Here is a 26,027-nt window from a genome sequence, read left to right as displayed (position 1 = left end):
AATTCTTGAAGCTCACACCTAACCATGTAGGTATTGGTCCTGATAATTTATTGTATCCCAGATCAATAACTTCTAAACTTGCGCAGTTCTTCAACGATGAAGGCAATTCTCCAACAAATTGGTTGCTTCTTAATTTCAAAGTTTGCATTTGAAATAAAGAGCCTATTGTCATGGGAATTTTTCCGGAAAAAGCGTTGTTACTCAAATCAAGCATGACTAGAGTCTCCAAATGGCTCCAACAATTTGGAAGTGTTGGAATTTTAAAAGGTTTTAAAATTTAACCGTTTTATTTATTTAATTATTTTGCTTGTTTTATTTTATTTATTGTGGGGGTTATAAATATTTAATATTCAAGTTTTATTTCTGGTTGGTGAAAGCCTTAATTTTTTGGTTGGTGAACTTTGATGGTTGGTGAAGGTTACATGTTTTTGGATGCCTATAAAAGGCCACTCCTCCTTCACATTTGAATACACACAATTATACACAATAACACACAATACATTATCAGAATATCACATACACATTCTAATTCTCTCCTTTTCTACTTTTACATATATTCTCTACTATTATTATTATTATTTTGGGCAATGGTTATGTGACTTGGATACCTATATCTGTCTGTGAACGTGCTCATAGCGAATCTTGAGTTTGTGTACAAGGGGTCGTATCTTGGAGTCTTGTAGACCGTCAGTACCTGCACGTAGGGAGGCTACAAAGGCTTTAGGACAGCGTCTTTGACGTGCTTCACCGTACCAAACTCACCTTCTTACTTATTATTAATTTTCCTTTTACTTACCTATTATTTTGTTTTCTTCAATTTCATTATACCTTCAAAGCTTTCCAATTTGTTTATATGTTATTTATAACATAAATGTTTTGTATTTGGCTTTACGGAAAGAGGAAAACTATTATTTTTTATAACAGGAAGTTCTCCAAAAAAACTGTTGCTTGAAAGATTAAGATATGTTAAACTCATATCTGCACTTGCACATAGGAAAGAAAGCGACCCTGAAATGTTATTATTAGAGATATCCAGATATGAGGCTTGTGATAGAGTTGAGGGAATTGGACCTTCTATTTGGTTCGAAGTCAAATGTAGTTCTGGGTAATGTGCAAACTCCACTGTCAAATTTGTAAATATTCCTCTGATTAGGTTCTGTAAGAGATTAATAAGGTATGCGTTACGAAAATGACTCCAAAACCAATTTGGAAAGATATCAGAAATTCCAACATTCGAAATATCAAGCTGGGAAGAATCATTTTGAGTTTGAAGCCATTTTGGGAAAAGAGGACCGACCTTGCAGGACCCCAAAAAACATCTAACAGACTTCCCAAGAATCCAGAGTGTAATGGTCGTTTAAGACTCGAAGTCAGAGAAGGAAATATGAAAAGATTTTCAGGAGTCTCAATTTCCCATGAGCTAACCCTGTTCTGTTTATCACAACACCCTGGCTCATCCCACTCTACCTGTTAATGAAGTGAATGTAGAAGAATCAACTGTTGAACATTTAAAGCAAACAGAAAGAACCTTCATTATAATGAAGATCACTTAGTAAAAGCTCAGAGTAGCTTAAAGATTCCTCCACTAATACCGACTATTGTACCCATATACCTGCAGAGAACATGCAAAAATGTTAACCTCTGGCCACACTTTAAAGCAATGAACATAACATTATCACATTGATAATGAAGATGTTAAGTATCATGCAGAAAATATTGAAACCTGCTGCATTCTATCATCATAGAAAAGATTACGAAAGACCAGACAGATATTTGGAACCATTAAAAGGGTTTACTACACCAATCACTGCTGTTTATTTTATCATGGCATGCTGTGGCATGTAATTGATTTACAATGAAATTTGGCCATTACGTTCAAACGCTTGACAAGATTGAGAAAGAGATTCAGAAAGAGGTTAGAGAAGTTGCAGGCGATGCTGCCAAAAGATCGCGAGAAGCTGAAGACAAGCGTTTGAACGTGCGTTTGAATAAAACAAGGAGTATGAGTGTGGGTTAATATTATTTATGATATGTGCCGTTAGATTAATCTAAGGGCCGTTTTTAAAGAGGACCTCACATGACCTCATTTTTAGGACCTTAGGTGAGGGGGACTGCATTATTAAATAGATCTAGATGTTTGTTGATCATTTGCTTGTTCTTGGAAGTTGGATTTAGATGTTTGTCATTCTCATTTGATTGTTCTTGGATCTAGACGTTTGTCGATCATTTGCTTCGAGGCTCCATCAGTACAAAGGTCATACAATGTCATGATGTTGGGGGAATTCAAGCTACTTTAACCCAAAGTTCAATATTGCACGTTGACATTTAGGAGGAAGGCCATGTATTGAATGGTGATCATCCGAATGTTACTTCTTCAACTCTGTATATAACAGAATCCAGGATTAACTCTGTATATAACAGAGTCATTATTGTAATCAGTCATGATGAAAAGATCAATATACAAATCTCTCTAAAAATACTCTGTCTTTCTTCTTCAACTCTCTTTTCTCTCTCTCTCTCTCTCTCTCTCTCTCTCTGTGTTATTAGGGGCCCTAGTCATTAACAATCAAGTTAAGTGCTCTATTCAACATTGTCCAAAAGGGTATCTGCTAAAATTGGTGGACATTGTTGAAGAATGAGTCCCACATCGGAAACTTGATTAAATAAAATAAAATATATAATGAATGGTTCTACTACTGATATCACCAATGCCTTTTGTGATAAAACCTCACACCAACTGGGCTTTGTAATTGGGGGCAATATCAGTGTTTCTAGTAGTGGGCAGATAGCCCGTCTCTCTGAATTTAACATGGTATCAGAGCAGGTTTGATTGACTGAGCCTGAATTGGGTCTCTATCCTTACCCAATATGTGGTGTTCACATGTTCGGCTTGAATGTTTACCCTTACCCTTTACCCAATACGTGGTGCTCACGTGTTGGGCGTGAATGTTTGACTCTAATGTGGACTTGGCTCCAGGTGTGGCCTGCTATGTGGTGGTCCTACGTGAAGGGGCGTGTTGAAGAATGAGTCAAACATCGGAAACTTGATTAAATAAAATACAATATATAATGAATGGTTCTACTACTAATATCACCTAGGCCTTTGGTGATAAAACCCCACACCAACTGGGCTTTATAGGTGGTTAAGTTGGGGACAATATCAGTGTTGCTAGTAGTGGGCCTATCAAGTTTTTTATTTGTTTTTTGTTACAAGCGACATTGGGAGGAGGGAATCACATCTAAGACCTCGAGTGCAGGGATAGATGCTCTTAACCGCTTGAGCCACAAGCCCCTTGCTAGCCTATCAAGTTTTCATTATGGCTCTACAAATGTTTGTAATATCCAAGAGACAGCAGTGATTGGCCTGCAAGCCTTGATGGAATTGCATATGTTGGAGCCTTTATGCTACACAACACTATATATCTGCAACTGCAAGTAATGGGCAAGAACTTGAACATTTCTACAAATTGAAAAGAGAGAAAATGCTTGTGATTGCTTTTCCAGGAAGACCTTCATTCTTGTACTCCACACACAAGATTTAGCACACATTTTATACATAAACTTTGGTACAAGGCATTTTGCAGCTCACAAGTAAGCCTACTACAATCTTAAAATCCACAAAATAGAGCACTGCAAGCCTGACCAAATACAAAAAGTCTGTTTACAAAAATGCATCTTCTACCATGTGCCCAAAACAAGATATTGAATTATGAAAGGAAAGAATGACCAAAACAGAGCCACACATTTACAAGGAGAAGCTGACCCCCAATTTACAAGGAGAAGCTGTACGTTGCAAATAGATGACCAAAACAGAGCCACACATTGTAATTTGAAATCAAGTCTGCTTTGGCTTTGGTTTAGTTAATTAAAATAACACTATAGCTGGAATTAATACATTAATCGGAGTGAGATTGGATTAAAATCGATATGTTTATTTCTCTCAACAAACAAAAAATAATAATAATAATAATCGGAGAACTCTGAATTAATTATTTTGACAAGTAATTAACACTAATATAACTCATATTTATTCCTACTGAGCACTCCAAATTAACTCATAAACTCTTCTCCAGATACCTATGCGTGCGCGTACTGGCAATCTTCAACACTTGAACTGAAAGGAGGCATTCAGCTACAGCTACTTTTCTCCTAATTTAGATGCTGCAGCTAAATATCAAAGTAAACAAATTAATACCCGTCAATTTGGAGAAAAGAAAAAATGCAATAAGAAAATAATTATAAAACCAAATTAACGATGAGAGAGAAAGAGTACCGTTGCGAGCTTATCTATTAGGCATATGCTAGCTTTAGTTGCCGCTTGATCAAAGCTATCTTCACATAAAGCCAATTATTTAAATGATTCAAGAACTTGAAGTATGTATATCTCCATGGCCTGTTGAATATCAAAGTGCTGCAAACTCCCCAAAATCCAGCAGCAAACCCAATCCCCATACTGATGTAAAATCCCAATGTTATAAACTCATCCTTATCCTCTTCATTGCTCAAGCCAGTTTGCTCATTTTGATCAGCACACATCTTTTTAAGTGGAGGTCCACATAGTAGAGGATTTTCAGCATAATCAAGGGGATCAAAGCTTTGGAGCTGAGTGCCTGTTGGTATTTTGCCAGACAAGTTGTTATATGACAAGTCCAAGAAACTAAGACGATCTATCCGAGCAAGGCTTGTCGGAATTCTTCCATCTATCCGGTTTCTTGACAAATCAAGAGAATCCAATGACTGCAAATTTCCAATCTCTGGAGTTATTTGACCTGTTAACCGGTTTCTTGAAAGGTTTAAAGAAATCAACTCAACAAGATGAGTGATTTCACTTGGAATCTCCCCTGTTAATCTATTGCTTGAGAGATCAATTCTCTTCACAAGTCCCAAAGTGCTTTTGTATGTCTGCATTCTTCCTTTCCATATGAAGCTTGCATCATCCTCATAATTAGCACCAGCAGCTGTGTTATTACCATAACTCTGATATAAGAATGTGTGCTGGATAGACTTGGATTTCCTTTTTGAGCCAGAGTAGTCAAATTGTTGAGGCATTTGGGTATGCTTCCAGAGATGTTGTTCATAGAGAAATCCATAATTTGAATGTGTGTTAGATGGCATAATTGTGAGGGCATGCTTCCATTGAATTGATTGGTGGAAAGCATCAGGACAACCAAATTCTTGAAGCTCACGCCTAACCATGTAGGTATTGGTCCTGATAATTTATTGTATCCCAGATCAATAACTTCTAAACTTGCGCAGTTCTTCAACGATGAAGGCAATTCTCCAACAAATTGGTTACTTCTTAATTTCAAAGTTTGCATTTGAAATAAAGAGCCTATTGTCATGGGAATTTTTCCGGAAAAAGCGTTGTTATTCATGGTTGCATGCATCTTTTTTTCTGGTTTCACATGTGCATGAATGGTTTTAAAAGATGTAGATTAATGTTCTAGGTTTGCTCATGTTTGGTACATTGTATTTTTGCAGTAGTCGTGGATTAGGCATGCCTTTTGCTGTCTGTACTTGATGGAAATGTTGAAATGTTGTTCAGGCCTAGTTTGGGTTTTAAAATCTAGATATATGGTACCTGAGCAGCGAATAGGTCATTACGAGTTGTCATGTTGATGTTACTACATACACTGTTTTCAGAGCATTATTAGCAGAAGTGCTTTTTTCCACCATTTTTTCAGTGGTTAAGTATAGTATCTTTATAAATTATAGCTACTCTTTTGTGTATAGCTAAATTGCCAGTATATGCTCTTCAAATGGGCTCTCTTGTGCGGACATGTTAGGCATTTTGATACCGCAATTGTTTTTCTTGGCAAAACTGTTTTAAAAGTTGATATGGAAATTCAGATGGCATATTACACATCCTACCATCGCCTTTAACAGTTTTCATTGATTGACATGCCAATGTAAGCTCTAGGATAAGTTTGTGTATAAAAACCTAGCATAAGTTTGTGTATAAAACCCTAGTGGAGAACCAACCTGTTTATATACACCCAAGCAGCGCCGTCTTCCAGAGACAACCAGCTTGGGTGATCTACCATGAGCTGGTTATGACCACAAAGGAGTACATGCGCGAGGTGACGGTCGTCGACCCCAATGGCTCGTGGAACTGGCACAGGTTCTTCAAAGTGGCAGATCCCACCAAGATGAGCAAGCGCAAGCATCAAGAACATATTGAACTGCTATATGATAGATACCATGAACCTAACTCTTGGCATCTTCGTAAGAGACGTGCTTGATGTGTGTATCATCTGCTGCTTTTGGTTTTTCTGTATGGATTCAATGTGAATATCTTGTAATTACTTGAGCTAATTTTTGACATTAAGTGCACAAAATTTGTGTGGCTTAATTACTTTTTAACATCTTCATGAAATTCCTTCAAGGTCGCAATAAGGGCGTCATCAATTGCTTATTTTCCTGACTGCAAGCAAGCTGGAGGTAGAATCTGTTTTGTAATTTAAAAGCTACTTTATTTCTTGATTTCTATTTTAGGAGATATTAGCTGTTCTGTTCTCTGGACAATGACTTGTTAGGAAATGAAAGAATCATAGTGTATTCTTGAATGTATTAAGGCATTCAATATTTGATGTATTTTAGCATCCAAATATGTATGACCTTCTCTGATCCTAGCTTGTTAGCATGGTCTGGGTTTTCCTCCAAGAAGTTGAAGAATCAGTTATCAAATATCTTTGTACTGGTAATTTCAATTCTGTGGCCTCAGGCTTTTTAAGCCAGGAAAAGTATGGATAAATAAACCATTTAGTTTTATAACCTCTTTCAGAGACCGGAAGTACATCAAACACAAATGTTGTACAATAAGATCAACTAAGATAGCTTGAGTTTTCTGAATGCACAATAAGATCAATATATCAGGCACCATCAAGCGAGAAACACCTCAACAATGCATCCTAGTTGCAAACCTGAGTTGTCTGCCAGGTATTGCCTGGAGAAAGCCTGGGAGTCGCCTAGGCTGGCAGAGGTACACTGAGACTGAAGATCCTGGCTCGAGCTCAGGTTACCAACCAAGCAATCTGAGGGGTTGTGAAAATCTGCTTTCTTTAGTGTAGAAATCTCATCCAGTCCCACTTTGATTGTTGCTCTCATCTGAGAAATGTCTCAGACTGCTTGAGTTAGAAATACAATTAAGGCTACCTGGATCTCGATGGGATGAAGTGAGCTGCAGCTGAAGAATCTTGCAAATCAAACACAGACAAAAGCCCCAGTGATCTAAGTGTCCCAGTGTTTTTGTGAAGAATAGTGGAGAGAGCAAAGAGAATACACGAAGAATCGATTGAACAGAAGCTTTGTATTTTAATACTCTAATCGAAAAGAGCAGACTCTGTGTGTGCTATATTTTAGTTAGAAAGACCAGCTGGATACAATTACATGCTTTGTATCACAGCCCTTCATCTAAAATTGCTTTCTAGAAACATTACACGTGGCTTGTACAGCCTTTCACTACTCAAGCCTAACACCTGTCATTTTAGTGACTAAGTGAATACACCATTAGCTAAATAGGTTTAGTTACATTTTCTATCAGTTGACTACTTATATTTCAACACTCCCCTTTAAGTTGTGAGCTGATTTCACACCGAGCTTCTCTCTAAGATAGCATAAACGATCTTTAGCTAGAGCCTTTGTAAAAATGTCTGCTAGCTGCTCATTCGTAGGACAATAGATCAAATCCACAATTCCTTCTTGCAAAGCATCTTTAATAAAATGGTACCTTCGATCAATATGCTTGGTTTTCTGGTGGAACACAAGGTTCTTTGTAATGGCAATAGCTGAGATGCTATCACAGTCTAGTGGTATGGCCTCTGTTTGAAATTCTCCGAAATCTTCCAAAACATATCTCAACCAAATAGCTTGTGTTGTTGCTTCAGAGGCACTAATGTATTCTACCTCTGCAGTAGAGAGTGCAACGCAGTTCTGTTTGACTGAAGCCCAAGCAAACACTCCACTTCCAAAAGAAAATGCATATCCAGAAGTGCTCTTGCTATCATCCACTGAGCCATTCCAGTCACTGTCACAATAGCTAATTAGAACTGCCTCTTTTCCCTTCACATACTCCAGACCATAGTCAAGTGTTCCTTTCACATATCTAAGAACCCGTTTTGCTGTTCCAAGATGTTTGGTGGTGGGGCAGTGCATAAACCTTGCAAGCAAGCTAGTTGCAAACATAATATCAGGTCTTGTAGCTGTGAGATACAGCAGACTTCCAACGATCTTTCTATATTGCTCCTCATTTGTGGAACCACTCCCATCATCCTTACTTAATTTTTCAGTTGGAACAAGAAGGATAGCCACAGGTTTACAGTCACTCCCATCCCCAAAAAATGGTGCAAGAGTCCCAAATCTGTCATCTCATATTTCTCCATCATATCTTGCTTGAATTCTTCCAACATTGCTTGGTTATTTCCAGTGTAGACTATGTCATCTACATAGATAGACACTATCAGGATGCTTGCTTCACCTCTTGTCTTGACATGAAGGGTAGCCTCACTTTGACTCTTTGTGAAACCACACTCAGCAAAATAACCATCAATTTCACTATACCAAGCTCTTGGTGCCTATTTCAAGCCATATAGAGCTTTGTGCAGCTTGTAAACCTTGCTTTCACTCCCCTTCACCACAAATCCCTCCGGCTGATCTATATACACTTCTTCTTCTAAGATGCCATTTAGAAAAGCTGACTTAACATCTAATTGGTACAGCTTCCAACTCTTCTGTGCTGTTAATGCAATTAGAGTTCGGATTGTGTCTAATCTAGCCACAGGTGCAAATGTTTCATTGTAGTCTACCCCTGGTTTCTGAGAGTATCCTTTAGCCACTAACCTTGCCTTATTTTTCTGCACTGAACCGTCCAGATTTAACTTGGTTTTAAACACCCATTTAACTCCAATAACTGGTTTTTCCGTAGGTCTGTCAACAAGCTCCCATGTAGCATTCTTCTCTATCATTGACAACTCATCTTTCATTGCCTTTATCCATGACTCATCCTTTACAGCTTCATCAAATTTCTTAGGCTCCATAATGCACAGATTGCATTGTGCTAAAATATCATCCAGCTTTCTCCATTTCAATGGAGTATGATCAAAACTTTGAGTGTCTTCTACTCTGCTGCCTATTTTATTTGATTATCCTTGTGAAACACTTTCTCCTGACATGAAACCATGATTCTGATTTCCTACAGATGTTTCAAATGGTGTTGCTTCAGAATTCCTAGGCTGCTCTTCATAGTTCATCACTTGCACTTGATTCTCAGCCACTTCCTTCCAATTCCAGGTTGCTCCTTCATCAAATACAACATCTCTTGACAATAAGAGCTTCTTAGTGAAAGGGTCAAAAACTCTATAACCCTTTTCACAAGTCGCATAACCAACAAACACTCCCTTTGTGCTCTTGGCATCCAATTTCTGTCTCCCTTCAGCTGGTTTATGTACAAAGCAGACGCTGCCAAACACTTTTAAATGAGCAACACCTGGTTTCCTTGTACTATAAGCTTCAAAAGGAGTTTTGTTTCTGAGTGCCTTGGTAGGACATCTATTCAATATGTACACGGCAGTGTGTACAACTTCTGTCCACAGATAGTAGGGTAGCTCCTTCTCATGTAACATAGCCTTTGCCATTTCTACCACCGTCCTATTCTTCCTTTCTACCACTCCATTCTGTTGTGGAGTATATGCCATAGAAAAGTGCCTTTGAATTCCTGCCTCTTCACACAGCTTATCGAATTCACTAGATGTAAACTCTCCTCCTTTATCACTTCTTACACATTTTACTTTAAAACCACTCTGCAGCTCTACCATAGACTTAAACTTTCTAAAGCAATTTAGTGAATCAGACTTGTATCTAAGGAAATAGACCCAAATCATTCTTGTGCAGTCATCTATGAGAAGCATGAAGTATTTGTTACCTGCAACTGACTCATTTTGCATAGGCCCACACAAGTCCATGTATATTAACTCAAAAGGAGTACTTGCCCTCCATGCTTGGTTCTTTAGAAACCATTCTCTATGTTGTTTCCCAAACTGAGCCTTCACAGACTCCATTTGCAGCTTCCAAATGCGGCAAACCATGCACCATCTCCTTTTCCTTGAGCTGGTTTAGCCCTTTTAAATGTAAATGCCCCATTCTTTTGTGCCAAATCCAGGTAGATGGAGACACACTAGCTCTTAGTGCAATAAAGTCATTTGAAGATAGTGACAATGGATAGCATATGTTCTTTCTCATTGCCACCTTCATGACAAGATTCTCCAGTGAATAATCATCAAAAATATTGCACATGCTGCTTCCAAACACCAAATGATAACCATGTTCATCCATTTGGCCTACACTCAACAGATTTTCTTTCAAACCAGGCAAATACATGACTTCTTTGATATACTTTGTACCAGACCCTGTGTCAAGTACTAAAGTGCCCATACCAGTTATACCTACAAGCTCCCCTGTTGGCATTTGCACCTTGCCTGTGACATTTGTGTTTATGTCAATTAACAGCTCCTTGTTCCCAGTCATATGGTTACTACAACCACTGTCTATATACTACTCTCCATTTTCACTCTTCTCTGAGATTGCACAGTTTGCATAAAACAAATTTCCCCTTACTTCTACTTGGCTTACATTATTTGCTTTCTGTACTCCTTTGTTTGCAGTACAGTCCCTAGCCTAATGTCCAAATCTATCACACTTATAGCACTTAGATTGACCCTTATATCGACATTCTCCAAAATGAAATTTAGAGCATACTTTGCATTGAGGCTTCACTCCATCTTGATGCACATATTGTGATCCATTTGAGTTCTGTGCAGCACCAGCTTGTTGTGGCTTAGGTCTAGACTCCCATGGTTTGTTGTTAGACTTCCAATTTTTCTGAGACTTAGCAGAACCAGTTTGAGTACTATTCTTGTTCTGCCCTTGTGTATTGACTGAGAAAGAGCCAAATGCCTTCTCAGCTGTGTCCACATTATGCATGTCAAAACGCTGCTCTTGGCTCTTCAAAATTGCAATGACCTCCTGCAATTCAATAGTCTCCAAACTCTTTGTATTTTCAATCACTAAGCAGATAGGGTCATATACTTTACTAAGACTAATTAACACTTTCTGAACCAGCCTTTCATTTGATAGCACTTCTCCAAATGTTTTCATTTGATTTATCAATTCATTCAACCGGGTGAGATATGCAGTTAGAGGTTCATTCTCACGCATTCTCATAGATTCAAATTCACTTCTGAGATTTTGAAGTTTCACTGACCTGATCTGATCACCACCGTGATATTCACTATAGAGCAGATTCCATGCCATTTTGGCTGAGTCGGCGTTGGCAATCCTTCATGAGCACAACGATCATCTCTGCATCAGCTTCTTCTTCCGATGACTCTTCAGCTTTCTTCTTCTTCTTCGAATCAGGGTTGGAATCCCCTTTTCTACCAGACTTCATAGTCCAAGAGATTTGAAAACCGTTACCATCTTAATCCTCCAGAACTCGTAGTTCTCACCGGAGAAAATTGGCGTCCTCACCTCCGAGCCTCCAGACCCAGACATCTTTTGGTTCAAATCAATTAATTTCTCTTCTCAGATGCTTAACAGAGCTTCAGGTGAGCTTCAATTGAGCTCAGTGACTTCACAGATTACGCCTAGATCTAAATGATCCAACCTGGCTCTGAGGCCATGTTCGAGTTTTGTGAAGAATAGTGGAGAGAGCAAAGAGAATACACAAAGAATCGATTCAACAGAAGCTTTGTATTTCAATACTCTAATCGAAAAGAGCAGACTCTGTGTGTGCTATATTTTAGTTAGAAAGACCAGCTGGATACAATTACATGCTTTGTATCACAGCCCTTCATCTAAAACTGCTTTCTAGAAACATTACACGTGGCTTGTACAGCCTTTCACTACTCAAGCCTAACACCTGTCATTTTAGTGACTAAGTGAATACACCATTAGCTAAATAGGTTTAGTTACATTTTCTATCAGCTGACTACTTATATTTCAACACCCAGCAAAGGGTTGACAAGACTGGAAAAATATGCATTCATCATTGTCTAGGAATGGAAGCGAACCATTTCTGCTATTGAAATCTGAATGAGGCATATCAGTTTGTTGGGAGTGGTAAAGTAATGATTCCAAAGGCGGCTGCATAGGCCGTGGGCTAGTTTGTAGAGCAGCTAAAGTTCCAGCATGATTAAGAAGTTGAGGTTTCAGTAGCATATTGGCTAGCTGTTCCAAACATAGATTTGAAATCGAGTAAGGAAAAGACTTCCCATTTCCAATCTCAGGAACCCGAATGAATGGTCTTTTAATCAAATTTCCCCACTCAGTTTCTGCTCCTGGTAGCACAAAAAAAGTCATTAAAAAAACATCTAAAATGAAGATGGGGAAGTTTCATTTCTTTCAAAATGGGGAAGTTTCATTTCTTTTAAAGCAATGAACATAACATTATCACATTGAAAATGAAGATGTTAATGTATCATGCAGAAAATATTGAAACCTGCTGCATTCTATCATCATAGAAAAGATTATGAAAGACCAGACTGATATATGGAACCATTAAAAGGGTTTACTGCACCAATCACTGCTGTTTATTTCATCATGACATGCTGTGGCACGTAATTAATTTACAATGAAATTTGGCCATTATGTTCAAATGCTTGACGAGATTGAGAAAGAGAGATAGAGAAGTTGCAGGCGATGCTGCCAAAAGATCACGAGAAGCTGAAGACAATGAGTACAAAGACCATAATTGGCTTAAAACAGCAAAAAGCAAGTTACAGATACATGAAACAAGCAACAGAAACTGTCCAACTGCGATGAACTCAGATAATCATTTTAAGGCATTTCTTGGGTTCAGCCTAAAAGGATCATCCGAAACGAATTACTTCTGGCTCATACAGCCATTTGAATTGGCCTGAGAAGGAACAGAACACCGTGAAAGAAAGATAATGCTTCTGAACTTACTTCTTCAACCCAGTTTCAGGGTCGAGAAGAAATTGACTTTCATCTGACAGCACAACTGGACCTCTCCCAGGTCTTGTGCAAATAAAGTAACTAACATCTCCTCTGTGCCTCTGCGATGGATCCTTGATTTCTGGAGGTGCAGGCAAACTTTCGATAGCCTCTACAATATGGTTTAATGAACAAAATTTTGTACGTTCTTGGTCACCCTTTAAAGATCATCACAACAAAAGGGTTATTTTAGGCCTAAGGTAACATACCTAGAACTTACCCTTGGGGCCCTAGTCATTAACAATTAAGTGCTCTGTTCAAAATTATCCAAAAGGGTATCTGCTAAAATTGGTGGACATTACTTTCTCAACCAATTTGGACTTCTAATAAGCCACCGTCAAGCTGACCAACAAGTTTATGAAAACCAGGTTCATCTGGGTCTGGCCTATCTAGTTTTTTGTTTGTTTTTGGTTACAAGCGATATTGGGACGAGGTAATCACATCTAGGACCTCGAGTGTAGGGATAGATGCTCTTAACCGCTTGAGCTACAAGCCCCTTGCTAGCCTATCAAGTTTATGCAAATGGTCAATGCGAGTATTTGGGTTTGCCTACCAAGTTTTCATTATGGCTCTACAAATGTTTGTAATAACCAAGAGACAGCAGTGATTGGCCTGCAGGCCTTGATGGAATTGCATATGTTGGAGCCTTTATGCTACACAATACTATATATCTGCGAGCAATGGGCAAGAACTTGAACATTTCTACAAATTGAAAAGAGAGAAAATGCTTGTGATTGCTTTTCCAGGAAGACCTTCAATCTTGTACTCTACACTCATTTAGCACACATTTTATACATAAACGTTGGTACAAGGCATTTTGCAGCTCACAAGTAAGCCTAATACAATCTTAAAATCCACAAAATAGAGCATTGCAAGCCTGACCAAATACAAAAAGTCTGTTTACAAAAAGGCATCTTCTACCATGTGCCCAGAACAGGATATTGAATTATGAAAGGAAAGAATGACCAAAACAGGAGAAGCTGTACGTTGCAAATAGATGACCAAAACAGAGCCACACATTGTAACTTGAAATCAAGTCTGCTTTGGCTTTAACTTAGTTAATTAAAATAACACTATAGCTGGAATTAATACATTAATCGGAGTGAGCTTGGATTAAAATGGATCTGTTTATTTCTCTATAACAAATATATTAAAAAACATTAATTGGAGAATTCCGAATTAATTATTCTGACAAGTAATTAACACTAATATGAATAATATTTATTCCTACTAAGCACTCCAAATTAACTCGTAAACTCTTCTCCAGATACTTGTGCGTGCGGCTACTGGCAATCTTCCACACTTGAACTGAAAGAAGGCATTCAGCTACAACTACTTTTCTCCTAATTTAGATGCTGCAGCTAAATATCAAAGTAAACAAACTAATACCCGTCAGTATGGAGAAAAGGAAAAAATGCAATAAGAAAAATAATTATAAAACAAAATTAATGATGAATGAGAGAGTACCGTTGCGAGCTTATCTACTAAGCATATGCTAGCTTTAGTTGCCGCTTGCTCAAAGCTATCTTCACATAGAGCCAATCATTTAAACCATTCAAGAACTTCAAGTATGCATATCTCCATGACCTATTGAATATCAAAGTGCCGCAAACTCCCCAAAATCCAGCAGCAAATCCAATCCCCATACTGATGTAAAATCCCAGTGTTATAAACTCATCCTTATCCTCTTCATTGCTCAATGGCTCATTTTGATCAGCACACATCTTTTTAAGTGGAGGTCCACATAGTTGAGGATTTTCAGCATAATCAAGGGGATCAAAGCTTTGGAGCTGAGTGCCTGTTGGTATTTTGCCAGACAAGTTGTTATATGACAGGTCCAAGAAACTAAGACGATCTATCCGAGCAAGGCTTGTCGGAATTCTTCCATCTATCTGGTTTCTTGACAAATCAAGAGAATCCAATGACTGCAAATTTCCAATCTCTGGAGTTATTTGACCTGTTAACCGGTTTCTTGAAAGGTTTAAAGAAACCAACTCAACAAGATGAGTGATTTCACTTGGAATCTCCCCTGTTAATCTATTGCTTGAGAGATCAATTCTTTTCACAAGTCCCAAAGTGCTTTTGTATGTCTGCATTCTTCCTTTCCATATGAAGCTTGCATCATCCTCATAATTAGCACTAGCAGCTGTGTTATTACCCATAAGTCTCGTATAAGAATGTCTACTGGATAGACTTGGATTTCCTTTTTGAGCCAGAGTAGTCAAATTGTTGAGGCATTTGGGTATGCTTCCAGAGATGTTGTTCACAGAAAAATCCATAATTTGAATTCGTGTTAGATGACATAATTGCGAGGGCATGCTTCCATTGAAGTGATTAGAGGAAAGCATCAGGATAACCAAATTATTGAAGCTCACACCTAACCATGTAGGTATTGGTCCTGATAATTTATTATCTCCCAGATCAATAACCTCTAAACTTGTGCAGTTCTTCAACGATGAAGGCAATTCTCCAACAAATCGGTTGCTTCTTAATTTCAAAGTTTGCATTTGAAATAAAGAGCCTATTGTCATGGGAATTTTTCCGGAAAAAGCGTTGTTACTCAAATCAAGCATGACTAGATTATTCTCCAAATGGCTCCAGCAATCCGGAAGTTCTCCAGAAAAACTGTTGCTTGAAAGATTAAGATAACTCATATCTGCACTTGCACATAGGAAAGAAAGCGACCCTGAAATGTTATTATTAGAGAGATCCAGATATGAGGCTTGTGATAGAATTGAGGGAATTGGACCTTCTATTTGGTTCGAACTTAAATGTAGTTCTGCGTAAAATGGAAATTCTGCTGTCAAATTTGTAAGTATTCCTCTGATTAGATTCTGTGAGAGATTAATAATGTCTGCGCTACGAAAATTACTCCAAAACCAACTTGGAAGGCTATCAGATATTCCAGCATTAGAAATATCAAGCAGGGAAAAATGTTTTTGAGTTTGAAGCCATTTTGGGAAAAGGGGACCGACCTTGCAGGACGTCAAATTTATGTATCTCAACTGGAAGGGAGGAACCCAATTAGAACTAAAGTTTAAAACTAGTGAGTTAGAGGATAAATCCAAATATTCTAATTTGGAGAGTTTTGAGAAATGAGTTTCTGAAACCACCCCTTCCAAAGAGTTCATGCTGAAATCAATGTCATACAGTTGGGACATTTGCCCAACACTTTCAGGTATTTTTCCGCTTAATTGATTGGCGCTAAGATGCAAGACTTCCAAAGATGAGAAGCTTGTAAGATTGTTTAATGACCCCGCAAGAACATTATTAGAGAGGTACAATTCCTCTAATGAGTTTTGAGCACATCTAGGCAATAGTTGAGATAATTGTCCACTCAGATGATTTCTTTGAAGCTGCAATGTTTGCAAATTACACAGCCTTGCAAACGAATTTGGATTCGCTCCTTTAATCTGGTTATCAGAGAGATCCAGATCCACAAGAGAGCTCATGTTTCCAATGAAATTGGGAATGAAACCAGATAGATGATTGTTGGAGAGGCCAAGAGCAACAAGGCTTGTACTGTAGTTGGACAACCAAAGAAATATTGAAGAAGTGAGATGGTTGTCAGAGAGATCAACATACGCAAGAGATGTAGAAGAATTTGTTTTGTAAAGAGTAGGAGGAGGAGGAGGAGGAGGAGGAAGACTACAGTTCACCAAGGTCAACTCTTCTAGTTTAGGGAGCTTATTAAGTACTGCTTCTGGCCAATCGAAAACAGTACTGAGATTGGCTCCGCTTAGGTCCAAATACGTTAAAGAAGAAAGAGCAGGGAGCCAATTGAGATTTTCTGCTTGAAGATGATTACCGCTAAGGTCGAGATGTTGCAATTGCGTGAGGTTTCCAAACAAACTGGGAATTTGACCAACCAAATTACAGGAACTGAGACTGAGGTACCTTAGATTAGCTAGAGAACCAATGAAATCTGGAATTTGACTCCCATTGAAATCAATCGATGCAAGGTCCAAAACAGTATTTTGATTGTTTCCGCTTAGGTCCAAATCTGTTAAAGAAGAAAGAGCGGGGGGCCAATTGAGATTTTCTGGTTGAAGCTGATTATTGGCGAGGTCGAGATGTTGCAATTGTGTGAGGTTTCCAAACGAACTTGGAATTGGACCAACCAAATTACAGGAAGAGAGTTTGAGGTTTCTTAGATTGGTTAGAGAACCAATGAAATCTGGAATTTGGCTCCAATTGAAATCAAAGGATGCAAGGCCCAAATCCGTTAAAGAAGAAAGAGCAACGAGCCAATTGAGATTTTCTGGTTGAAGCTGATAATTATAGCTGAGGTCGAGATATTGCAATTGCGTGAGGTTTCCAAACGAACTTGGAATTTGACCAACCAAATGACAGGAATGGAAACTGAGGTATCTTAGATTGGTTAGAGAACCAATGAAATCAGGAATTTGGCTCTCATTGAAATCAATGGATGCAAGGTGCAAATATTGTAAATGCTGCAACTCAATCAGTTTAGGACTAATCATCTTACCTTGGAAAGAATATTCAAAAGCAGGTTGAAACATCTCATCAAGGAAAGAATATCCAAGATGAAGTTGAATCACATGGCCAGTTTGGTTGCTACAATAGACTCCTTCCCATCTGCAACAATCTTGTTTTTCGGCTTCTGAACCCCAAGTTGAGAGTAGATTGAACTCATCCACCAGGCCACGTTTGAATGCAAGTAGTGCTTGCCTTTCCCTCTCTATGCACCTCACTGTCACTTTAGCATCTCTGAGGCTGTGACTGTGGCTGTGGTTGTGGCTGTGGCCAACTTCTCCTCCTTTTACGTTTTGTAGGAAAAGGATCGATAATGCAAGAAAGAGTTTCAAGCACCTTCCGTCGCCCTTCATGTTAATTGATCAAAAGCACATGCACATGCAAAAACACTGCAAGTGTATATTGATATATGCTAGCTTGCATCAGATATATATAGGAAAAAAAGGAAGAAAGCCAAATGTCCCACATTGGAGAAAACAAAAGGTTCCATATGCTTTATAAGCATGAAACCTTAACATCAATTAAATAAGGATTGGTGGGCTGATGGGCTTGGTAGTGAAGACTATCATGGTTGGCTTGCTTGATTAATATTAATATTTAAATAATCAAGACTTGGGCCTTGGGCCTCTTGGGGTCTCTGAAAAATAAAAGAAATATACCTAGCCCGAAAATAAAATAATTATTTTTTATTTTTCGGATTTCTTTGGCAGAAGTTAAATTCAAACCAGAAAGACTTATCTTTCGGTTTGAATTTGAACATGTATAAAGGGGTGTAATTCTATTATAAAACCACAAGCCCTAGGCCATAAGACGGATCTCTTTTTCTTTAAACTATCTCATATTATCTTAAAGTTACCAACTGTATTGGAGAGAAGCACACCAACGTTCGCCAGAATTCAAGGATCCAGTGCTGGACCCTTGAATTATAGATAGTTGAATCCTGGGAGATAGACGCATGTTGAACTTCAAGCACTGAGAAGAGGCGAAATTCTGTCTTTAGGACATTGCAAATACGCAAGCCTCTATCTTCAATAAAAGTCAGTATTCTGTACTTAATTTATATATTTGCACATTTATACAGATTTCGTAATTTTGCTACTGTTTATATTTTAAGAATTGTGCAATAATATAGTGATCCTATAGTATAAAACATTTACTGATTATTTTCCTAACAGACAAAACCATATAAAGGAGTAATGATGCTCTCATACCATGCCATGTGAACAACCACCCTGTATATGTAGATTCAATTTCAAATGCATTTGAATGTATCATTCAAAAAGGAAAAACATTTCTTGTAACAGGAATAATATTATTTTGCTATCTCCACAATAATGCTTGAAAAAATTAGGGGCTCTTAGATATGGGTCCAATTTGAAGAATACAGTTTGATTGCAGGACAGTAATTGTTACCTATTTATTCCAGTTCTAAAGCCCAGTCATGCAGCCACCTAAGCAAATAGTGTGACCACAAATTTTAATTTATTTACAACTACTGCCATTATATACAAACGGAAAGTAGAAGGTTTCACCAAATTGCATATCTCAGATCCCCCAAATCGCAGAAATCCCAAAAGTAATGCTCTGTTTTTGCCAATTTTCACTGATTTTTTGGTTCCTTAATAGGAAGATTTGTGGGTTCCTTCTAATAATTCACGATTACATATACGACAGGAGCTTACCTATACAATAGGTTGTAAACCCAGAACAAGCGTGAGAGTGTAACTGTTAAACAGCGTGCAAATGAACAGATTAGTCTGTTTATATATGAGCAAAAATTCTCCAATAAATATCCAACAAAAACATTCTCCATAATTGATTGTGGAAGATATGATTTTTCGATTCTTTCTATTCTTGGTCTCTGAGGATTGTTTAATGCGATTTTGATATTTTGCTGTCTTTTAGGTTACCTGATTTCTATCTTAGGGGCAAAATTGGAAGCACAACATAAATTAAAAAATTAAGAAATTAAAATATAAACCTTAGAAATTAAAAAAAGGTAAGTAATCCTACATGGCACAAAAGTCAAAGGACTTGAATTACTAACAACAAATGTGTGGATTGCACCCAAATTCTGTCATAAGAATTGGACTTATACCGAATTTTCTAAAAAATTATCCTAGGTGGTTTGAAACATTTACTAGTATACCTTGTGATTAGTGTGGCAAACAAGTTTAAGGGGAAACGTCTCAAGATGGAGTAACATTATTTTTAGGGTTAAATAAATTTTCTTTAGATGCAAAGGAAGTTACTAAGCCAATCAATGCAGGATCTATGGAAACGCATATTTCACCGGTCAATAAAAAAAATAACACGTGAAAAAGAGGTATTCCTTAAATCAACTAATTATCCTAATTAAATCCTATTTAGCATTGGTCCATCTTAGTAATTGTAACTTTGGGCAAGGAGCTTGTTGTGGACCTATCTTCAAGTAGACTTTGAAGTCTTCGTATGCAAACTCATGATGACTGACTCACACAAAAAGATTGTAAAGTCTTTTCAATTTTCTGGTTTGCTTGAGTGGAAACTAGACTTTTAAGTCTTCGCACATTCACATTTAACTCAAACGTCAACAAATGGTAATTCCTATTTTTTTTCCTTTTGCTTTTTTAATTGCTCAATTACATTATTTCACCATTTTTATGTTTTTTCTTTGAAAGGAGCTCTTAGATATAGGTTTAATTTCACTTATGTCATTAGAACTGGACTATACCAAATTTTTGAAAAAGAAGGAGAAAAAAAATGTACAAGGTACAACCAACTCTTATTCATGTTACTATGTGGAAAAAGATAATGGAAGAAAGAATTGTCAGTGGTCCAAGTAAACAAGTAATAAATCAATGAATATTGGGGAAATTAATGGATGAGATCGCGAAGACTTGTGACTTGTGACTTCGACTTGATATGGTTATTTGCCTTTCAAACCAACTACTGACTTAGACTTAATGTGGTGATTTGTCTTCCAACGCGTGCCCCAACTGACTGAATTGTTAAAGGCCAGAGGCCTAGTTTGTAAACTGCTTAAAGGTTAACTTGTGCATGCTACCAATTTGCATGCTACTAGTTGTGGATGTTAATTGTATTTTTAACAGGTGAAAAAAATTTGGGGAAAGTCCAATTTACAGGGAAGACTCTGCCAAATTTTTGGCAAAAAGTCTTGTATCTTTTTTCCTTAATTTGGAAAATAGGCTAAAGTTTTGGTAAGTGGGCATGACATTGGAGGGATGTACGAGTTTTTCACAGGATTCGTCTCAGGTTCCGAGAAATTCGGAGCGGGTCCTGTCATAGTGAGCATTGGTCCATCTTAGTAATTTGTAACTTTGGGTAGGGAGCTTGCTGTGGACAACTGTCTTCAAGTAGACATTGAAGTCTTCATATGCAAACTCATGATGACTGACGCACACAAAGACTGGTAAGCCTTTTCAATTTTTTGGTTCCACAAAGAGTGTAAACTAGACTTTTAAGTCGTTGCAGATCCACATTTAACTCAAACGTCAACAAACGGTAATTCCTTTTTTTTTTTTTTTGCTTTTTTAATTGCTCAATTACTTTATTTTACCATTTTTATGTTTTTTCTTTCTTTGAAAAGCCAACTGGTCGAAGAAACAAAGCTTCGGAAATTTGTTTTCCACTCGCTAATTTCCCCAAACTTGGAAGGCCAATAGCTGCTTGGGAATCTCTTTGGAAAGTGTGCCATTGTAGTGTTTTCAAATGAAAGATTGAAAAGTGAATATGGACACGGGTGAAGAAAAAGAAGAGAGACTCATCACTTTAATTCAAGTCGCTATGTGGAAAAAGATATTTGAAGAAAAATTTGTTAGTGGTCCAAGTAAACAAGTAGTAAATTAATGAACATTGAAGAAATTAATGGATGAGACTGAAGACTTGTGACATAGACTGCATATGGTGATTTGTCTTCCAATGCGTGCTCCAACTAACTTGCAGGTATTGACTTGACTTGACTTGGTAAGGTGCCTTCCAGTGTCCACTCAACCATTGGCTTTGCATCCCTCTCCCTGGGCACAAGTTACAAATATCTTCTTGTAAATGTGGGGTTAACTTAAGTGAAACATATGAAAATATCTCTGCCCAACCCAATGTTAATATAATACCTATATATTTATTGATACTAATAAATGAAAATTGGGTTTTAATTCAACAACTATAATACGAGAGCTTTTCAAAACACTTTGGTTATTGACCAAGTCTATTTTGAAATGCCCCTATAATTTAGGTTAATATTATATAGGGTCTTATAATTACACACTAACTATATATATAGGAAAAAAGGGAAGAAAGCTTTTACAAAGAAAAACACGGTTTAGCTAAAACAGTGCCACACATTCATATAAGACAAAACCATATAAAGGAGTAAAACCATAATTAATGTTATGGAAAACACACGTCAATCACAATGAGACTAGAATGTCAATTTCACTTATGTCGGATTGATGCACGTAGAGCACTGTAGAATTTTCAAAGACTTTTAAGTCTCCACAGCCACACGTCAAGTAGGTGTTGACTGTCCGATTAGACTAGTTAGAAATGATGAAGAGTTTGCAGAGAAAGATCTACTAAGATTTCTTTTGTTGGAAAAAGGAGGATGATAAATGTAGTGTTCATACTACTATTTTTTAATTTCAATAAAATAAAAATATTATTTTTAAAATTTTGGTTAATTTTTTAATATAAAAAGAATTGTGCACGCTCGGTGACACAACGTACTGTTTTGCTGAATAGTGACATAGCTCAATGATGCTCTCATACAATGCCATGTGGACAACCACCTTGTATATGTAGGTTCAATTTCAAATACATATGAATGTATCATTCAAAAGGAAAAACATTTTTTGTAACGGGAATAGCACTATATTGCTATGTCTACAATAATGCTTGAAAAAATTATAAATATTTACCCATTCTTAGCATTAAAATTATAAATAAACCCCACACCATTTAATTTTTGTAAATAAACTCAAAAAATGACAGCCGGATCTATTTAATTTAATTTTGATTATTAAATTACTTTGATACCCTATTGAGTATTTTAGGCTTTTTTTATGAGGTTTTTGGGTTGAGTTTGTTTTAAGAAATCAATGACAGTTTTGTACTTTAAAAGAAGTTCAAAACCTTTTTGTTATGTTGTAAATGGGTTTTGGGTGTGTTCTAAAGCCCATTTCATATTCTTTTTATTTAAGCTCTTATATTGGGTATAATAGTGAATCTCCCAAAAAATTATCCTAGGTAGTCTGAAACATTTACTAGTATACCTTGTGATTAGTGTGGCAAACAAGTTTAAGGGGAAACATTTCAAGATGGAGTAATAATTTTTTTTTTAGGGTTAAATAAATTTTTTTTAGATGCAAAGGAAATTACTAAGACAATCAATGCACAATTTGCGGATACACATATTTCTCTGGTCAATAAAAAATGACGCGTGAAAAAGAGATATTCCTTAAATCAACTAATTATCCTAATTAAATTTTATTGAGCATTTGACCATCTTAGTAATTTATAACGTTGGGAGCTTGCTGTGGACGGCTATCATCAAGCAGACTTTGGAGTCTTCGTATGCAAACTCATGATGACTGACTCACACAAAAAGAGTGTAAAGTCTTTTCGATTTTTTGGAAAAGCCAACTTGTCGTAGAGACAAAGCTCCGGAAAATTGTTTTTCCACTTGCTAATTTCCCCGAACTTGAAAGGCCAATAAGTTGCTTGGGAATCTCTTTGGAAAGTGTGCTATTGTAGTGTTTTCAAATGAAAGACTGAAAAGTGAATACGAAGGACACGGGTGAACAAAAGAAAGAGAGACTCACCACTTTAATTCATGTCACTATGTGGAAAAAGATAAATGAAGACTTGTGACTTGATATGGTGATTTGCCCTTCAACGCGTGCTCCAACTGACTTGCAGGTATTGACTTGACTTGACTTGGTAAGGTGCTTTCCCGTGTCCACTCAATCAATGGCTTTGCATCCCATCCCCTGGGCACAAGTTACAAATATCTTCTTGCAAATGTGAACTTGACTTAAGTGAAACATGTGGAAATATCTCTACTCAACCTAATATTAATATAATACCTATATATTTATTGATACTAATAAATGAATAGTGGGTTTTTATTCAACAACTATAATATGAGAGTTTGGTTATTGACCAAGTCTATTTTGAAATGCCCCTATAATTTAGGTTAAACATGGGGTCTTACAATTACACATGAAAGTTTCTCTTATTATAGTGATGATCACGAAACACTTAAGTAGATTTAGTGTTGGATATTTGATCACAGAGTTTCGGAGCAGCTTCCTTCATTTTGCATTCGGACTCTTTGATTTGATTTGTTTTGTTGCTCGTTAAATGATTAGTATATGAATTACTCGGTCCCGTTCTTCTAGACTCCCGTGATCCAAGAAATTTGTGGTCACCCACAATTGGATATAAATAATAATATAATGGTTATTAAAAAAATACAAGTTTAAAAATTAAACAACTAAAATGAAAAAAAAAACTAAAGAACAAAACACGGTCCCGGTGAAGAAAGAGGGCTTGGGTGGTGAGATGCATATTGATTGGTTGAGGAACAATTCTCAATCAGAATAGGAGCGTGATTCTGAATACGTAAATATTTTTAAAGAAAATAGGTACATTAATTATAAGAAAATAGGTACATTATTTATATATTTAAAAAAAAACGTTACTATTGAATTAGTTCTATAAAATAAATAGGTACATTAGTTATGAAAAAATAGGCACGTTATTTATAAAATTAAAAAAGGGTACCAATTTACCTATATTTTGTAGGTATAAGAATTTGCCGAGATTGTATAGGTAGATTAATTATCCATAATTATTTTTTTTAATCTAAAAAAAGTACAATAAATCAGATTTTTAAGTTTAATTAGGTAAATTGATGAGTCGGATCCAATCATTGGGTTTTACTTATAAAAATTGGGTTTTATTTATAAATAAAATAAAATAATGGGTTGTAGGTAAGACATAATTAGTTTGAAGGGCTATAACATAATTAGTTTCACTTTGAAGTCTTCGTATGCAAACTCATGATGACTGACTCACACAAAAAGACTGTAAAGTCTTTTCGATTTTTTGGAAAGCCAACTTGTCGTAGAGACAAGGCTCCGGAAAATTGTTTTTCCACTTGCTAATTTCCCCGAACTTGAAAGGCCAATAAGTTGCTTGGGAATCTCTTTGGAAAGTGTGCTATTGTAGTGTTTTCAAATGAAAGACTGAAAAGTGAATACGAAGGACACGGGTGAACAAAAGGAAGAGAGACTCACCACTTTAATTCATGTCACTATGTGGAAAAAGATAAATAAAGACTTGTGACTTGATATGGTGATTTGCCCTTCAACACGTGCTCCAACTGACTTGCAGGTATTGACTTGACTTGACTTGGTAAGGTGCCTTCCCGTGTCCACTCAATCAATGGCTTTGCATCCCAGCCCCTGGGCACAAGTTACAAATATCTTCTTGCAAATGTGAACTTGACTTGACTTGGTAAGGTGCCTTCCCGTGTCCACTCAATCAATGGCTTTGCATCCCATCCCCTGGGCACAAGTTACAAATATCTTCTTGCAAATGTGAACTTGACTTGACTTGGTAAGGTGCCTTCCCGTGTCCACTCAATCAATGGCTTTGCATCCCATCCCCTGGGCACAAGTTACAAATATCTTCTTGCAAATGTGAACTTGACTTAAGTGAAACATGTGGAAATATCTCTACTCAATCTAATATTAATATAATACCTATATATTTATTGATACTAATAAATGAATAGTGGGTTTTTATTCAACAACTATAATATGAGAGTTTGGTTATTGACCAAGTCTATTTTGAAATGCCCCTATAATTTAGGTTAAACATGGGGTCTTACAATTACACACGAAAGTTTCTCTTATTATAGTGATGATCACGAAACACTTAAGTAGATTTAGTGTTGGATATCTAACCATAGAGTTTCGGAGCAGCTTCCTTCATTTTGCATTCGGATTCTTTGATTTGATTTGTTTTGTTTCTCGTTAAATGATTAGTATATGAATTACTCGGTCCCGTTCTTCTGGACTCTTGTGATCCAAGAAATTTGCGGTCACCCACCCTTGAATATAAATGATAATATAATGGTTATTAAAAAACACAAGTTTAAAAATTAAACAACTAAAATGAAAAAAAAAAAAAAAAAAACTGAAGAACAAAACACGGTCCCAGTGAAGAAAGAGAGCTTGGGTGGTGAGATGCATATTGATTGGGTAGGTACATTATTTCTATATTTTTTAAAAACGTTGCTATTGAATTAGTTCTATAAAATAAATAGGTATATTAGTTATGAAAAAATAGGCACGTTATTTATAAAATTAAAAAAGGGTACCAATTTGCCGAGATTGTATAGGTAGATTAATTAGCCATAATTATTTTTTTTAATCTAAAAAAAGTACAATAAATCAGATTTTTAAGTTTAATTAGGTAAATAGATGAGTCAAATCCAATCATTGGGTTTTATTTAT

At 36.7% G+C, this 26,027-nt stretch overlaps 3 protein-coding genes across 5 annotated transcripts; all 3 read right to left on the bottom strand.

Annotated features, from left to right (window-relative positions):
• LOC18780253 (probable LRR receptor-like serine/threonine-protein kinase At1g12460) lies at positions 4,291 to 5,196 on the bottom strand. The gene has a single exon (XM_020557268.1). It carries the CDS (start codon positions 5,194 to 5,196, stop codon positions 4,291 to 4,293), a length of 906 nt encoding a protein of 301 aa, XP_020412857.1.
• On the bottom strand, positions 10,549 to 11,307 carry LOC109947326. The gene is made up of 2 exons (XM_020557267.1): positions 10,753 to 11,307; positions 10,549 to 10,671 (listed from the first exon to the last, which is right to left on the bottom strand). Exons 1-2 carry the CDS (start codon positions 11,305 to 11,307, stop codon positions 10,549 to 10,551), a joined length of 678 nt encoding a protein of 225 aa, XP_020412856.1.
• LOC18780107 (receptor-like protein 12) lies at positions 14,121 to 17,911 on the bottom strand. 3 transcript variants are annotated; one of them, XM_020556387.1, is made up of 3 exons: positions 17,498 to 17,911; positions 14,476 to 15,664; positions 14,121 to 14,369 (listed from the first exon to the last, which is right to left on the bottom strand). In XM_020556387.1, the coding sequence occupies exons 1-2, from the start codon at positions 17,856 to 17,858 to the stop codon at positions 14,493 to 14,495; spliced, it is 1,533 nt and encodes a 510-aa protein (XP_020411976.1). In that variant the 5' UTR covers positions 17,859 to 17,911; the 3' UTR covers positions 14,121 to 14,369; positions 14,476 to 14,492. The 3 variants fall into 3 exon arrangements, with proteins under 3 accessions (XP_020411976.1, XP_020411974.1, XP_020411975.1); XM_020556385.1 differs by having other exon boundaries at positions 14,476 to 17,911; XM_020556386.1 differs by having other exon boundaries at positions 14,121 to 14,363; positions 14,476 to 17,911.

This window comes from Prunus persica, chromosome G2 (genome assembly GCF_000346465.2).
Source record: "Prunus persica cultivar Lovell chromosome G2, Prunus_persica_NCBIv2, whole genome shotgun sequence".
In the NCBI taxonomy this organism is placed as follows: Eukaryota; Viridiplantae; Streptophyta; class Magnoliopsida; order Rosales; family Rosaceae; genus Prunus; species Prunus persica.
Note: the sequence above shows the minus strand (reverse complement) of the source record. Positions and strands in the feature narration are given on the sequence as shown.

What these genes read in the sequence shown, in the direction of transcription:
- LOC18780253 (XM_020557268.1), bottom strand. Translation starts at nt 5,196, where the DNA reads ATGGTTAGGCGTGAGCTTCAAGAATTTGGTTGTCCTGATGCTTTCCAC.
- LOC109947326 (XM_020557267.1), bottom strand. Translation starts at nt 11,307, where the DNA reads ATGGCATGGAATCTGCTCTATAGTGAATATCACGGTGGTGATCAGATC. An exon ending in GAGTGAAGCCTCAATGCAAA is followed by an intron (nt 10,672 to 10,752) that starts GTATGCTCTAAA and finishes TTTGGACATTAG; the next exon opens with GCTAGGGACTGTACTGCAAA.
- LOC18780107 (XM_020556385.1), bottom strand. Translation starts at nt 17,858, where the DNA reads ATGAAGGGCGACGGAAGGTGCTTGAAACTCTTTCTTGCATTATCGATC.